This window comes from Amborella trichopoda, chromosome 6 (genome assembly GCF_054954075.1).
Source record: "Amborella trichopoda isolate Santa Cruz 75 chromosome 6, AtrichopodaSantaCruz75HAP2 v2.0, whole genome shotgun sequence".
NCBI lineage: Eukaryota > Viridiplantae > Streptophyta > Magnoliopsida > Amborellales > Amborellaceae > Amborella > Amborella trichopoda.
The window spans coordinates 52,545,398-52,559,984 of record NC_142341.1 but is presented as its reverse complement, the minus strand read 5'-3'; the positions used below and the strand labels follow the sequence as shown (position 1 = coordinate 52,559,984).

At 36.3% G+C, this 14,587-nt stretch overlaps 1 protein-coding gene across 15 annotated transcripts; it reads right to left on the bottom strand.

Moving 5' to 3' along the window:
- Positions 1-14,353, bottom strand: DGK2 (diacylglycerol kinase 2). 15 transcript variants are annotated; one of them, XR_016057412.1, is made up of 9 exons: positions 12,076-12,209; positions 8,359-9,600; positions 6,291-6,666; positions 6,130-6,206; positions 3,591-3,710; positions 3,217-3,381; positions 2,269-2,406; positions 1,625-1,809; positions 847-1,159 (listed from the first exon to the last, which is right to left on the bottom strand). XR_016057412.1 is itself a non-coding variant. In XM_088869314.1 (8 exons), the coding sequence occupies exons 2-8, from the start codon at positions 9,445-9,447 to the stop codon at positions 194-196; spliced, it is 2,118 nt and encodes a 705-aa protein (XP_088725440.1). In that variant the 5' UTR covers positions 9,448-9,600; positions 14,224-14,353; the 3' UTR covers positions 1-193. The 15 variants fall into 15 exon arrangements, 10 of the variants coding, with proteins under 10 accessions (XP_088725440.1, XP_088725439.1, XP_088725442.1 ...); XR_016057414.1 differs by lacking the exons at positions 847-1,159; positions 1,625-1,809; positions 12,076-12,209 and adding exons at positions 1-346; positions 14,224-14,353 and having other exon boundaries at positions 2,269-2,416; XR_016057413.1 differs by lacking the exons at positions 847-1,159; positions 1,625-1,809 and adding an exon at positions 1-346 and having other exon boundaries at positions 2,269-2,416.
- Positions 14,354-14,587: the final 234 nt, after the last annotated feature.

The window sequence follows — 14,587 nt, the reverse complement described above, 5'->3', positions numbered from 1 at the left end:
GAGCTACCAATTCTATGATTTCCTTTCTTTCTTTTTTTAAATGTATATCCTTTACACACTCAAAATTTCTCCCCTCTTATCTGAAGTTGTCAACTACACAGACGGGCTACAGATCTCTCTCTCTATATATATCTCAGAAAACTCTCTCTCTCTCTCTCTCTCACACACAAAAACAACACAAGGGGAATTGTTGTTAGGAAGAGAGACGAAGGGCCATCTGCTTAAGGAGGTGAGTCTTTTGTGTTGCGTTAATGACGCCATTGCACTCTGCATTTACCAACACCTCTGTCATTATAGCTGCCGCATGCCCAATGGGCTCCTCTGATGCCCTCCTAAGCATGAACACCTGAAAAATCACACACACAATCACAACTCAAGCAAAATCTATGTTTCTCTCTCTAGTAAAAAACTCTATTTTCCACTACACGATCAAGTTCTCTCTTCAGTAGAATTAACACTTCATTTATACGATCCTCTCTCTCTCTCTCATCCTTAGGCTTGTATAAGCCACCATACAAATTAGGCCCACCCTGAAATTTTACCAGAAAATGTAGTTCTGACATCAAAAATATTACGGCTTGAAAATCTATATTCAACTCTAATTATGAATTTTCAAATTTAAAATGGAGAACTAGAAAATCTTGAAAATAGATTGTTCAAATAACTTATTACAAAATGTACTATTTTTTAACTTCAAATTCTTTTTTTGTTTTTTTTTATATCATACATCTCAAGGTCAACATGAAGACGACCAAATGGACCATTTTCACTTTAGAGAACTCTTTTCTACCAATTTTTGAGGTGCACGGTACTTCTATAGTATAAGATTGCAACTCAAACTTTTCCTTTAGGTACAAGCACGTCTCCAAGACTAATTTTAAAATTAGAATTTCTGACACTCATATCCATCTGTAATGTTCACAATCGTATCCACATTCTCATAACATAATATTACACAAACAACCTCTCTTCATAATAAAGTCCCATTATACAAGCAACTTCCCACTCTCTAGAACAACAGTCAATTATAAAATCTCCCTAACCTATAACACGCCAAATCCATAAGAAAAGTGGAGTTGCGTCTTTTGTCTTTTTTTTTTGGGGTAAACCTAAACAAAACACTTTGTAAGCTAAGGTCCTCAGGCTTGCTGACACATATCTGCATTTTGTACATTGCTTTCTCAGATTTTATTTTGTTAACAAATATGCAACCAATATTAGTACAAAATAACAATCATTTCGTTTGCTGCAAATTTAGTTTTTTAATCAGTAGCTTTGTCATTTGATGAGATCAAACTTAAATATGACAAAAAAACTGAGGTATAGTTGTGCAAAAGTCCTACTTATTTTTTAGTATAATCAGTTATATGTGTAGGTGACTGTAGAATTAATTGGATTCACGAATGCCTACAAAGGGAGTGAGCTAAGCAAACCTACTCCCTTTTTATGGAGAGTTCATCATAAAATACTATGGTCTTTCTCTCTCTCGTGATAGAACATAATAAAATACTCTTGGTTCTCTCTCTCTAGTGAGAGAGCATCATAAGATATTTTGCTCTCTAGTGAGAGAGCAGCGCAAAATATTTTCCTCTCATACATGTGCTTTAGGATAGAGAAAGCATACCGTGATCCACATGACCTTAGAAAGTGAATGGCCATGAGTGTAGTCATTATCCAACCACTCGATCGACGGCGATAGTGAAAGAATCAGACGCACTTGGTCAGGTAATGCTCTAGTGGGTCCTACTCTCTCTCTTGCACCACCATTCTCTCTAGGGCTGCCAACAAGTAATAACTTGCAAGCCGGCTCTGTGCAGCATGGGGTGAGCCAAGATTGAGCAATATTTTTGGTACAAGCCAAGAGACCAGTTCACTCGATTCATTATTAAACAAAAGCAAGCCCAACTGAAGCTTACACAAGCTCGGCTCAAGTTTGGCTTATAGGGATTTTTTTTATCATAAACGTTATTTTTTACCATAAATTTTTTCTATCATAAGCTTACACAAGCGCACTATATACTTACTCCCTCGGGCTAAAAAGCTTATAGGGATTTTTTCTATCATAAATGTTAGGATACATTTTTTAAAATCACCAAACAAAAGAGAGTGTGTGAGCGCGCCCACATGGCCTGGCCCATTGACAACGCTAATTTTCTATATGGTGATCATAGTTCATGTACCATTTCCGATGTCTACCACTGCCTGATCCTCTCTCTCTCTCTCTCTCTCTCTCTTGTTCGCATGCTATAGATAGAGAGAGAAGTGAACCTGTCCATGATGACATATCTCTAGAAAGCCAGGTTGCTGGATCCATGGCTCCCCATCAATCTGAACAGGGAAAGGGGCAGATGTATGTATTCTTATAACTGTCCCTTGCGCCAACCTTCTAGCTTGGGAAAGTCCTACCTGTCCAAAGCTCAAAGCCATAATGCACCATATTCTCAGTTTCCTTAAAACCACAATTATTCAGCATAAAAGGCGAATTAGTTCAAACACTATGTACAGTAATTTTCAACACTCGCGTTTTTTCAAGGGCAAATAAGAATATGAAATAACACTATTTTGGAACAATAATTGAAAGAACAAGAGAAAAGGGAAAAGAAAAGATGGGTTTCTCCATATTTTTCCAAACATGAGTATCTAGAAATTTAAAATTTTCCAGAATCAGCTCTTATAAATTAATAGGAAAGTACACAATAAGACCATTTTCCTTTGGTACAAAAAGGTCGCGATCACTTCCAACTGTCAGTTTTAAAATCAGCGCCTGGGATGCACCATACATTACGATGGAAGTTCTTGGAAATTTTGTTCAAAGTTTGTGCTAGGAAATGACACATCTTAGCTTTCTGATTTTATATCTAATGGCTATGGGTGTTTGTGCCTTTTTTAATGGTGAAGGTAGCTGCCTCATTGTATACAACTTCTTAGTATAGTAAAGACACCAAAGAAGTTAATGATATATATATATATATATATATAGTTATGTTAGTAAGGATATTTTTGGTTATTAGGAATTGTGTAATGTCATCTACATAGCGTGTGACATCACCCACATGGAGCGTACATTGACATCATACCCCTCCTAATGACAAAAAATACCCCTATTAAAAAAATGCTCCATGTACAAAACAAATATATAGAAGTGTCCAAAATTTGTTGAGTACAATGATAAATTACTCCATAGTGAGAGCACCCTAACATATATATAAGCAATACCTGAAGTTTTCCAAGATGCCATGTGCCGGAAATACAAACAACTTCGAGCATCTTATCATGCATGGATTGCATATCAAAGTCATCGCCATGCTCATAATCATTTTGCCAAAGGTCCACTCCACCCATGTAGCTCCCAATATTAAGCACAAGAACACCTTCTGCATCCTGCAAGTTCATAACAACAGAAAAAGAAATTGCATAATTGGACATGTAATAGTTTCTCACCGGTTTCATCTCAATAATTTGTAATTTCTATCGTTTTAGAAGTTGAGAAACTGTAAAAATTCTAATAAAAAGTTAAAAGATCATAAATATATGTATGTAATTATAATTATTGTTATAAAGAATAAGATTTTGCTTAAACAAGGAATCACCTCTGGAATGTCAATTCCAACACCATCGACTTCAAGCTGAATTTGCCAGGGTAAATATGCACAAGTTCTATCCACAATATCTTTGGCACCTTCTTTAGCATATCGAAGTTTATTTACAAACTGCAAAACGCAGTTTAAAAGAAAGAACAAAAATAAGAGAAGTGACAGAGATGATGCAGAATCTTCGTGGGGAAACAGTGACAGGGTCAAAAGAAAAACAGAACCATCGCAGCAAAAGCTATTGGGACACTTTTGTACCACCTTCTACCTCCAATTCTAACTATAGTTAAAAACGTAGACCACACTTGCATAATAAAAAACAATATATAACTCGTTGTCATCATCACCATCTAAGGCCTTATCTCAATTATTTGGGATCCACACACAATATCTAACTAAAAAGCAAAAATAAAAGCAATTTATGTTCGTTAGTTTGTAAAAGTCTATCAAGCTGCTGACCCGTATACATTCCCTCAATCTTGCTAAGAGTTGCCTTGGGTACCACTATTGATTCCTTCAAGAAAGACCGAATGAAATCTAGATTTCATTGCTGGGGCTCCCACTCTCTTTCCTTGAATTTACTTTAACTGCAAGGAATCTTGTCTGCTAGGTGTTTTCTCTGCTGCACAAGAGTTTTTACTTTTAATCCAAAGAGTAGTCTTTTCAATCTGATGAACCAGGGTTTGATATTTGTTAATTTTTTATCTTTGCAAAGTTAAAAGCCATAAATATGCCAAAAAAAATGAGGGAGAAGTGGTTTAGACTAAATGAAGTTGTTTAGACTCGAGTTTTGGGGCATAAATGTGCAGAGTGCTGGAAATGGGGCCTACTTGGACTTCCTTCTCAGACAAAGATCAGAAGAAGTGGTTCATAACAGTGTCTGAAAACTGGAATAGGATACTGACTCAGGTATGGCCCCAGATGAGTCACCCAAGAGAGTCCCGAGTAGGCCCTAAACTCGGGGAAAGAAAAAGGTCAAATACCATTAGAGCCATGGAATTGAGGTGTAGACATCAGAAAATAGACATTGTTCCCCCACAATAAGGTTGTTTTGACTCCATTAATAAACCACAAACAAAGCTATCACCAGCTTTTAAGCCCTAAATAGATATCTAAAGGGGGGGACTCCATAAACAACTGATGTATTCAGAATTTCAGAGCCATCAGCATTGAGGCCATAAAGGATTGGTCCATACTCTCAATAAGAGACAGGACATGGATCCAAGGCATAAAACTAGGTGGAATTCCTAGAAAACCAGGATGAGAAGGAAAGAATAGAGATCGGAAGAAGAAAGAGAAGGACTATCAAATTGGGGCTCTGGGGATCAAATTTGGGGCCAAAATATCAACCAGAACAAAGACACGGCTATAAAAAAGAATATAGGGCAGACAAAACCCTGAGTAAGCGGTTTTTCCTTCACAGAAGGTGATTTCCCAATATTCGCTCGAGACTTGGGAATCACCCAAGATCTGTACTGGGACAGGACGGTTCGCTATTGTGAACTGCCCTGTTCAGGTCAAACCAGGATGAATCCCCAGTTCGAGATCATCCAGAACTGGGGAGCCACTGGTCCGGCTTGACTCTGGTGATTCCATTCGACCCTGGGATTTTCTAAATGCTGGTTCCTATCCAAAAAAAAGAAGCAGAAAATAGAGTGAGAGAGAGTCTAGACAAGAGAAATTCGAACAAGAGTACACATAATGGGGTACTACAGAACCAGCACTGAAGTTCTGAAGCCCTACAGAGAAAGAAAAAGACCCAAGAAATGTCATGGGGTCCAACAAAACCTGCCCTAGAACTTGGGCCACAAACTCCTTGTGAAATCAATGAGCTTTCAAGGTTTAAAATTTAACTGAATTATAGTCCAAGGCTCCAATCATACTTGTGGCAGGAAGGAAAACCTTCAAGGCCTTCAAACCTTGGTAGAGATACTCTATAAGGTAGTTTCCAACCGAAATAAAGGAACAGATGCGCGATAGACACTGCATGTTGCTCATTCACGGATTTCCCAGACATCATTATAAAAGCAAACAGAAAAGGCACTACCATATACTCTCGCAAATAAAGATAAAGAAGATTACATATACACGGGATACACTCGCGTCTGCAAACAACAAACTCCCCCTAAACACAGAGAATCTGACAAGTCATGTTAGTCGCATGTGTTCTATACAATCTTGGATACCTGTGGTTTCTACTTGGGAGAGCTACAAGTTCACATGCCAATAGCCAACTATGACCCACCACTGATGAATTCCTGTGAACAACAGCTGTAGCTTACACATATTATAACTAAGGGCAACTAATATAATCTTGGAATTTCTCAAGGGTAAAATTTAGAAGAATTATAAACAAGGAAAATTGCATGTGAACTAAGGGATTTTATGTGTATGTAAATTTTCTGACCAGAACTTCTCATATTCAATTCACGAGTGAAACATATCAGATACTGAGGAATGACTCTTTATCTTCTGATTCAAACATTGCAAAAAAGGATAAAGAAATCTAAAAATAGTCAAAGAAATATGAAGCCAATACCTGGTTATAAAACTTTTCAGGCTTTTCCTCTCGAATCAAGTGAATGTCAAGTGCAACCTTTGCATCACAACCAATCCCTGCAAAAGGTTAATAGAATGATAAGAGAGAGCATACCATTGTAAAAGTCATTCAAAACATCATGGAGAAGGGGTTGAACATACCCAAATAGTTAGTCATAAACTTCACTTGTTGCTTGTTTTCATTAAGCTTTGAACATGTCTCTTTAGTAGTAATTTTCCAGCGATCAACCATAGTTACTGCTGCATTGTCAACGTGATGCAGAAGCATACCTAAGCCACCTTGTCCCCCTACTGCAGAAAAACCTCCACCCCATGATAAAACTCTGGACAAGTCATTCCCAGTCCCTAGTGGAAGTATAGCCACAGGTGGGGGAGATTCAAAATTCTGCTTCTCAATGGCATCAAGAACCCATGCTACAGTTCCATCTCCACCACAAACAAGAACCCTGAAATACTTTACAGCCCGAAACAATTCCAAACCAACCTCAGGGCCCTGTAATGAATTAATCTCAAAAACCTGAAAAATGATAAATTCAATAAGATTAAAAATGCATGTCAAAATGATGCCATGAAAAGAGAATAAATAAAACAACTCCCAGCCAAACATGGCCAGGGTTAAAGACACAACGAAAAATTAAACGATTGATGTGCAAAAGTTTTCCAACGAAATGATGATAAAATTTAAGGGAGACAGCAAGATGTCTGAAAATAAGCCAACAAACGTCGGGGATTTTTGTCTGTGTTTTGAACTTGAAAAGCAAGAGTGAAGTGGGAACCAGTCAGGGAAAAGACGGGATCAAAGAGGACCTTGGTATGAGTGAGTCATTCAGTACAGGGAGAGAAATGAGGGTTGGGTTATGAGAGGAGTCCGAGAAAAATAAAGTAAAAGGAGGAAGTTTTCATTTATCAGATTGAATAAGAGGAATATGGTCATGGAAGTAGAGTGAGTTAGAGAGGCATCCACAGGAGTGTTTACCACTAATAAGTGCCGTGAATTAGGGGGGAGGAGCCAGACTTCGGGTTTCAATGTTTCAAAGGTAAATAAACCTAGCCACCTAGGCAGCTATAGCAGTGCAGTTTGGCAGGAAATAAATTAGTCAAAATCATGGATGATAAAAGGAATAAAGTAACGAACACAATAAAGAAGATAGTGGGGATAGGTGCTCTGGAAACCCAGTAGGACCAGGGTTTTCAGACGCAACAAGTGAAATTATGGGAAGAGCGACTAGAAATGGATAACTTTTGCAAGAATAAGGGAAGAGAATCATCTACACTTATTAGATTCTAAATAGCGTTCAAGCCTTTCATCTTTATTATAAAAAAGGCAGAAGGTGCCAATGAAGCCTAGAACTGCTGTCTTCGGATTCATCAGGTAAGTATGGATTTTAACTTTTGAACACGAAACATTGTAGCTGAGGCGAAGAGCTCCATAACACTAGGCTATAAGTTTGACTCTCTTTTGGAACCTTGATATTTTCTTACAGAATTATAAGAGAAAGACCAAAAGTGCCTGGCTAAGGCCACTTTTACTAGAAATGTACCCAACTATTGAAAGAAATAAAGGAGTAAGGCCTTCATGTTATACAATAGAAGATCCTGATAGAAGTGATGATTAAGGATGTGAAGTGGTTGACAACTTAGGAAACTACAGGCAGAGAAATAGCCTTAAGTGACCAAGGGAAAGGAAAAAGAAACATAAAGCAGGACATTATTCCAAAGCTATCGATAAACAGATCAGAGATGGCATTATTAAATTGATATTGAGATTTACAGACAGACCCCCACCCCCTCCCCCCCCGGGGTGGCAACTTTTCTTCCTTCCATTCCCCCAGAAAACAAAGAACAAAAACCATTTAAATCAGATATAACAACTCAATAGGGTGCGTAAGAATGCCAAAGACCATAAATGCACAAGGTAAATACACATGAAATTTGCATTCTTCAAAATTGATCACTCGTATCACTTCCATTATCTTTTTATGCCAGATCGAAAGAATGCTTAAAAATACTTCATCAAGCAAAGAAAACTATTAAGTCTTATGAAAGGATAAGGTTACCAAATGCCACCAATAACATTCTTATTGTGCTACATGGCATGAATGTAAGCTGTAGTGACAAAAATATCATTTTATTCATTTGTATGAAGTAATAAAAGGATTATAAATACTGTTTGATTTCAAGTTTGTCACCAAAAAGGTAAAAGTCTCACCTGTACTGGATTCAATAGCATGTTCAACTGCCTCCGAAGAAAAGGCCCGTACTGAGCCCCACTCTTGACATTAATAAAAACCAACAATGGTCGGGCATCCTGCGGCAAATCTACCAGCATGTACTTTTGAACCCCACCATGAGCCATGTTACATTCATTTTGCTTGTAATCAGTGACGGCACTCTCAAGTATCTTCCCATTTTGTCCATTGGTTTTTCCATTACACAACTTTTGAGTACCTGTAAGACCATTCAATGCATACGCAAAGACTGCACTTGCATCTGAAGTTGCCAACAAAGCATTGTCACGAACCCTACAAAAAGAGGAACACTTGTTGTGGGTTCTACTCTTGTGCCTCCTCCTAATCTGGCCCTGCACCGATGATGCAATCTCTTGAGTGATGGAGCTCAATATCCCGCAACCACCAATCCTTTCCTCATTCACTGTCTTAACACATAGTGGAGAAAGAATGAGTCTACTAAGTGGACCCAAATCACATATATTTCCTGATTCCTTCGACAGGCTTGCATGACATTGGATATGTATGGCTCGGTGGCACCATAAGCAATGCCATGTTGGAGAAGCACCAAGGAATGGGACACCACATGGTTCATCACAGTAACAACAGCTTGTAGATAGCTCTGAATTGTCTTCGAATTCCATCCATCCCTCTGACCAATGATGCAACAACTGAGAGGACCCAGCTTGGGCAACACACTTACAATCTTTTGCCACATCCTTGGAGCAAGAGACATGGGCTGCTACCCCACAAGAAGAGCAAAGGTGAAAGGAAATGTGAGGGACCTCCTTTAAACAAACACAACATGTGGGTGCTTGTCCACGATAACCCAACTCCTGAATCCATTTGTGGTTTGACAAAGGGACTTTCAATTTTCTCCTCACCTTCTTCTTGGCTCTAGCAGCAGCTTTCATCCATTTGAGTGATAACTCTCTTTGCCATCGTAGAAATGCATATAAAAGAGCTAAAAGTCCAAAAGAACCAGTTATAAGCCATCCGAGAACAAATACACCTGACTCATAGTAGTTTGAAACAGGACCCAAGGACAAGATATTCCAGTCCACAACCATATTTAAACTAATCTTCCCTTCTCTTATAGGATGTAGTCATTTTTATGGTCATCATATAAAGCAATAGCTCCTTGACGTGTCAGTTCAAGAATGACTTTAGTTCTGGCCTCTGTATCTGTTTTACAGAAACAAGAGGCCACCAACAATGGGGACCTGAAATCATATAGAACAACAACGTAAAATAAGTTTCTAACATTTTGACATATGAGAGGAGAAAATACTCAGTGAAAGATGAGTCATTCCATATAATCTAAAACCACATAAGGATACAGAATGTTCAAGGTAACAGAAAAGGAACAGAATAAAGAAAAAAGAAAGGAAACAGAACTTGATACAGAATATTCAAGGTAACAGAAAAGGGACAGAATAAAGAAAAAAGAAAGGAAACAGAATTTGGGACATTTGATAATGCTTCAGAAACTTCATCTCGTATGCACTTACATAAACAGGAATCTCCATAGTAGTAAATTCTAAAGGATGCATAATACCGAAGAGGAAAAAGGACAACTTTTGATTGAGTAAAAAGCATGTCAATTGAATAAGAACTAAAATGCAATGAAACAAAAACACATGGTGATAAGATTAAGTAAACGAATCAGCAACACAATAAAAATGGACAGTTCATTTACGCTAATGGCAAAAACCATGACAAAGAGTTATCAGCTCCACTCATATACCAAACACTTGAAATCCACTTTAAAAACATTAAGTTGGCACTGAAATCTCGACAACGCAGCATTATATACATCATGGTCAATATGGTAATCGCATGAGCATATCACTTACAATCTTGAAACCAATTTTATAACAATAACACAACCAAATTAATATTTGACACATGGATGACCAAAATCAAACCATTAAGATAATTACCAGAAAACAAAAAGGAGCAGAATTCAAAATTAAAGAATAATCAGAAATTAAAAAAATACTCAAGAAAGCAGAAAGCAAAATCAAAATTAAGAAGTAGGATTCATGAAAAAAATTATCATCAGGAGAACAACGAAAAGAAAACATAATGGAAAAGGAAGCCCTAAATCCACAAAGGGGCATAACTTCAATTGGGAAACCAAAAAAAAGGACAATGAAACCTTTGTTTTTTGAAACAAAAAAAATAAAACAAAAGGACAAATATTAATAAAACATATCTCAGAATTGAACAAAAAACAATAATTACTCAGACTCAAACAAAAAAACAATGGCTAAATTTGGAGAATGTAGTCTGCTGCAATTAAAGCAGTCTGGGAAAATTTTACAACCTTTGCTAATTATGTTCATATTCATGTAAATGCATATTTGGGCTAGAACAACATACAAATCCAAGATAATATCAGATGTAACAAAAGGAAAAAGGATAAGAAAACAATAAAAAACCTAAAGAAGATAAAACTTAACAGATGTAGACCAAATTTAACAGATTCAGTATTATAAAATTAGAGAACAAAAAAGTAGATATTTTAGCACAAGAGCAGATAAAGAGCCCTACTGATTAGCTAAAATTAAGGAAGGCCATGCAATAAGATGATCATCAAAGAAGAAAGCGACTATAGAAAAATGATAACCATGAAATATCAAAAGGAGAAAAATAAGAAGCACTTCCTACCAACCAAAACTAGGTACAAAGAAAAAAGGAAAGATAAAACCTCTTTATAAAAATTAAAAAGGAAAGCAGTTCAAGGCTATAAGGTCAAGGTAAAAAAAAAATCTCTCCAGAAACCAGAAAATAATGCCAAGTTTGAATGGAAAATTTGTTGTTAATAAATAAAAAATGCAAAAAAAACATAATGTTCCTTCTGATCAAACTCAACATAACTAGATTGGTTATTCAAGAAATTTCTCAAAAAATATCATAATTCACTTAAAACGTGATCTTGAGATCAACTCGTCATTCTGTCACAGGAAAAAATAAGCAAATTTGTACACAATTTCACATCAGAGACAAAAACTAGAAATAAAAGATTTTGGGAACAACGCTTCAAAAAAAAAAAAAATAGACAGAACTCAGAGATGAGGGAATATTTGTGAAGTGTACCAAAGTTGCAGATCCAGCAAACTATATATCCAACATTAAAATTCAACAAGAATTTGATTCAACCTAGAGAATCAATTCAGTGGAAATGGAACAATAAAAAAAAGTTCAAAAATTATATGCAAATGTTCATAACAGTTCAGAGATACAAGAACGAATATATATATATATAGAGAGAGAGAGAGGTTATTTTGACCAGAAAATGAAAGATGAAAGAGATCAAAAGAGAGAGGTTTTTAGAGAGAGAGACTTTAAGAGAGTACAAATAAGGGCAGCAGAAAGGACATCGAATATCAATAAGAGCTGATTTGAACGAGAAGGCAGAATTAACAGAAACTGAACCATCTAAAATTTCTTAATACTCCTCGAGAGAGTGAGAGTTAATTCTAATTCATTCTTGTAAAAAAAAGAGTCAATTCTAATACATGCTGAATGCCTGAAACAAACACATGAAGATAGAGAGAAAGAGAGAGACACAGGGAGATAGAGAGGGAGAGAGTTCATTCTAATTCATGCTAAATGCATGGAACATACACACACAGTTCATTTTCATTCATGCTAAATAACTGAAACACAAAGTTATAGAGAGAGAGATCAACCGCCTGAAACTGAATCTTCGACTTCGTAAAACCTTTAAAGACCTTTCCCAAATGCCGTAAATCGTTAGAGAGAGAGAATGGGATATCAATTCACAAAGACCGGAGTCTTATGAAACCCTCTAGATCTCCGCAACATTCAGAGACTAAAGAGAGAGAGCTTTTATCCTGAAGCCTCTCGAAAGAGCGAGAAAAAGGAGACTGATTTAAGGAAATTGAATCTAGAGAGAGAGAGGGGAGGAGGACGTTTAATTCAAGGAAATCCAATCTAGAGAGAGAGAGGGGAGGAGGACGTTTAATTCAAGGAAATCCAATCTAGAGAGAGAGAGGGGGTGATTCACTTCAACAGATATAGAAACCTCCAAAACAAGGGGACTAAAAATTGAATTCGAGTCTAGCAAAAGTCTAAACTCTAAAGCTCTCGCTCCTTCAAACGGCCCCAACAATTTCAAGAAAGACAAACCAGTTAGAGAGAGGAAAAGTAAATGCTTATAGAGCCACAACCTCATATTTTAGAGAGAGGAAAAGTAAGAGCTTATATAGCCGAGGCTCTAAACAATCAAATTAAAGCCCACCTCCAAAATTTCACTAGAAGACGTTGTTTTGATACCCAAATATCTTCAAATTGATCATCTTGACATCCAGATGCATAAAAATGAAAAAAAAAATAGATTTCAAGGTTTGGAAGTAGAGTATTTTGTAACACATTTTTTTACCATCAATTTTCAAGTTTTCATAAATCTTTCGATTTATACCATTTTTGAAGCTTTAAACTTTATTAATAAAGATGAAAACATATTTTAAGGTTATCACAAAGATTTCAAGTATTGAAACCACATTTCTCGATAGTATTTGAAGGTAGGCTCTAATTTGATTCAAATATATTTTCATCTTTAATTATAAAATTTAAAGATTAAAAAATAGTGTAGATATAACAAATTTATGAAATCTTGAAAATTGACGGTCAAAAAATACGCTACAAGATGCACTATTTTTCAGAACTGGAAATTAATTTTTTTTTCCCATGTTCATCTATCTTGATATCGAGATGATCAATTTGATGATATTTGAGCATCAAAACAACCTCTTCTAGTGAAACTTTTTATGTAGGCTCTAATTTGATTGTTTAGAGCCTAGGCTCTATATAAATTTTTCCCATACATAGGAAGCTACTCCAAGCCCATAGGCTGGAGTTCATTTGGACAGTGTAGATAAATAGGTCAATTTATCACGCAAAAAACACAAAAACCGCAATGGGGTGAAACATTCTTCATTTTTGCTAAATAATGAAGATCTATGAAAAACTTGAAAATCTAAAAAATTGATGGTCCAAAAATACGTTACAAGATACACTATTTTCAAAACTTAAAAACCCTTTTTTTTTTCTTATATCAATGTATCTTGACGTCGAGATAATCAATTTGAAAATACTTGAGTATCAAAACGACTTCTTTTTAAAAAAAATTTGAGGTGCACTCTAATTTGATTGTTTAGAGCCTCAGCTCTATATAAACTTTTTCCGAGGCTTCCAATGCCCACAGCAATGCTACAAAAAGATACAGCCACCTAGAGTGAGAAAATCTGGGAAGCTAAAACTTCAGGAGTGCAGAGAGAGAGAGAGAGGGTTTTTGCTTCTCTCTCTACAGGTTTTGTTGAGCAAAGCAACCCAACCCAACCAACAATGCGCGGGAATTAAAGAATTGAAGTGATATGCATATAGAAAGAGAATCTGATAAGCTTCAACTAGAGCGAGAAAGAGAGAAATTTGTGCTTTACCTTTTTCTCTCTCTAACTTTTGTTAAGCAAAAGGGAGAGAAATTTACGGTTTTCCTTCTCTCGCTAACTTTTACCTACCAAAACCAACTACGTGATGTTATCAATGAATTGAAATGGAGAGAGAGAGTGAAAATTGGAGCTATAGGGATTTAGGGTTTTTTTTTTTTTTTTTTTTTTTTTTTTTTTTTTTTTTTTTTTCACTCTCTCTAACTTTTGCTGAGCAATATAAAGATGGAATGAATGAAATTAATGATCTTTGTAGACAGAGAAAGTACCTGAAGCTAAGTAAAACCATTTTTTCTCTCTCTAACTTTTGCTAAGCAATATAAAAATGGAATGAATGAAATTAATGATCTTTGTAGAGAGAGAAAGTACCTGAAAAGCTAAAGAAAACCAACACCGTGAAGGAATGAGTGGATTGAATGATATTTATAGAGAGAGAAAGAGTAGAGATTATATATGGTTTTTTAGGTTTTTCTCTCAAAAGTTTTCCACCAGCAACGTGAAGGAATGAGTGGATTGAATGGTATTTTATAGAGAGAGAAAGAGAATGCGTGTGTAGTGAGAGAAAAGAGCATAAATGGTTTTTAGCTTTCTTTCTCTAGAGTTTTTGCGTTTTTGCTTTCTCTCTCTAACTTTCTCGCTCTCTCTCTCTCTCCAACTTATGGGGAGGAAACGCGTTTGAATCAAATGTGAAGAGCGCTTTAAAAGCGCGGGTTTTTAGTTGGGTCCCACTTTC

Coding starts and splice junctions, on each gene's coding strand:
- DGK2 (XM_088869314.1), bottom strand. CDS start 9,447: ATGGTTGTGGACTGGAATATCTTGTCCTTGGGTCCTGTTTCAAACTAC. Junction 6,207..6,290: donor GTTTATGACTAACTATTTGG/GTATGTTCAACC, acceptor AACCTTTTGCAG/GGATTGGTTGTGATGCAAAG. Junction 3,711..6,129: donor CTGAAAAGTTTTATAACCAG/GTATTGGCTTCA, acceptor TGCGTTTTGCAG/TTTGTAAATAAACTTCGATA.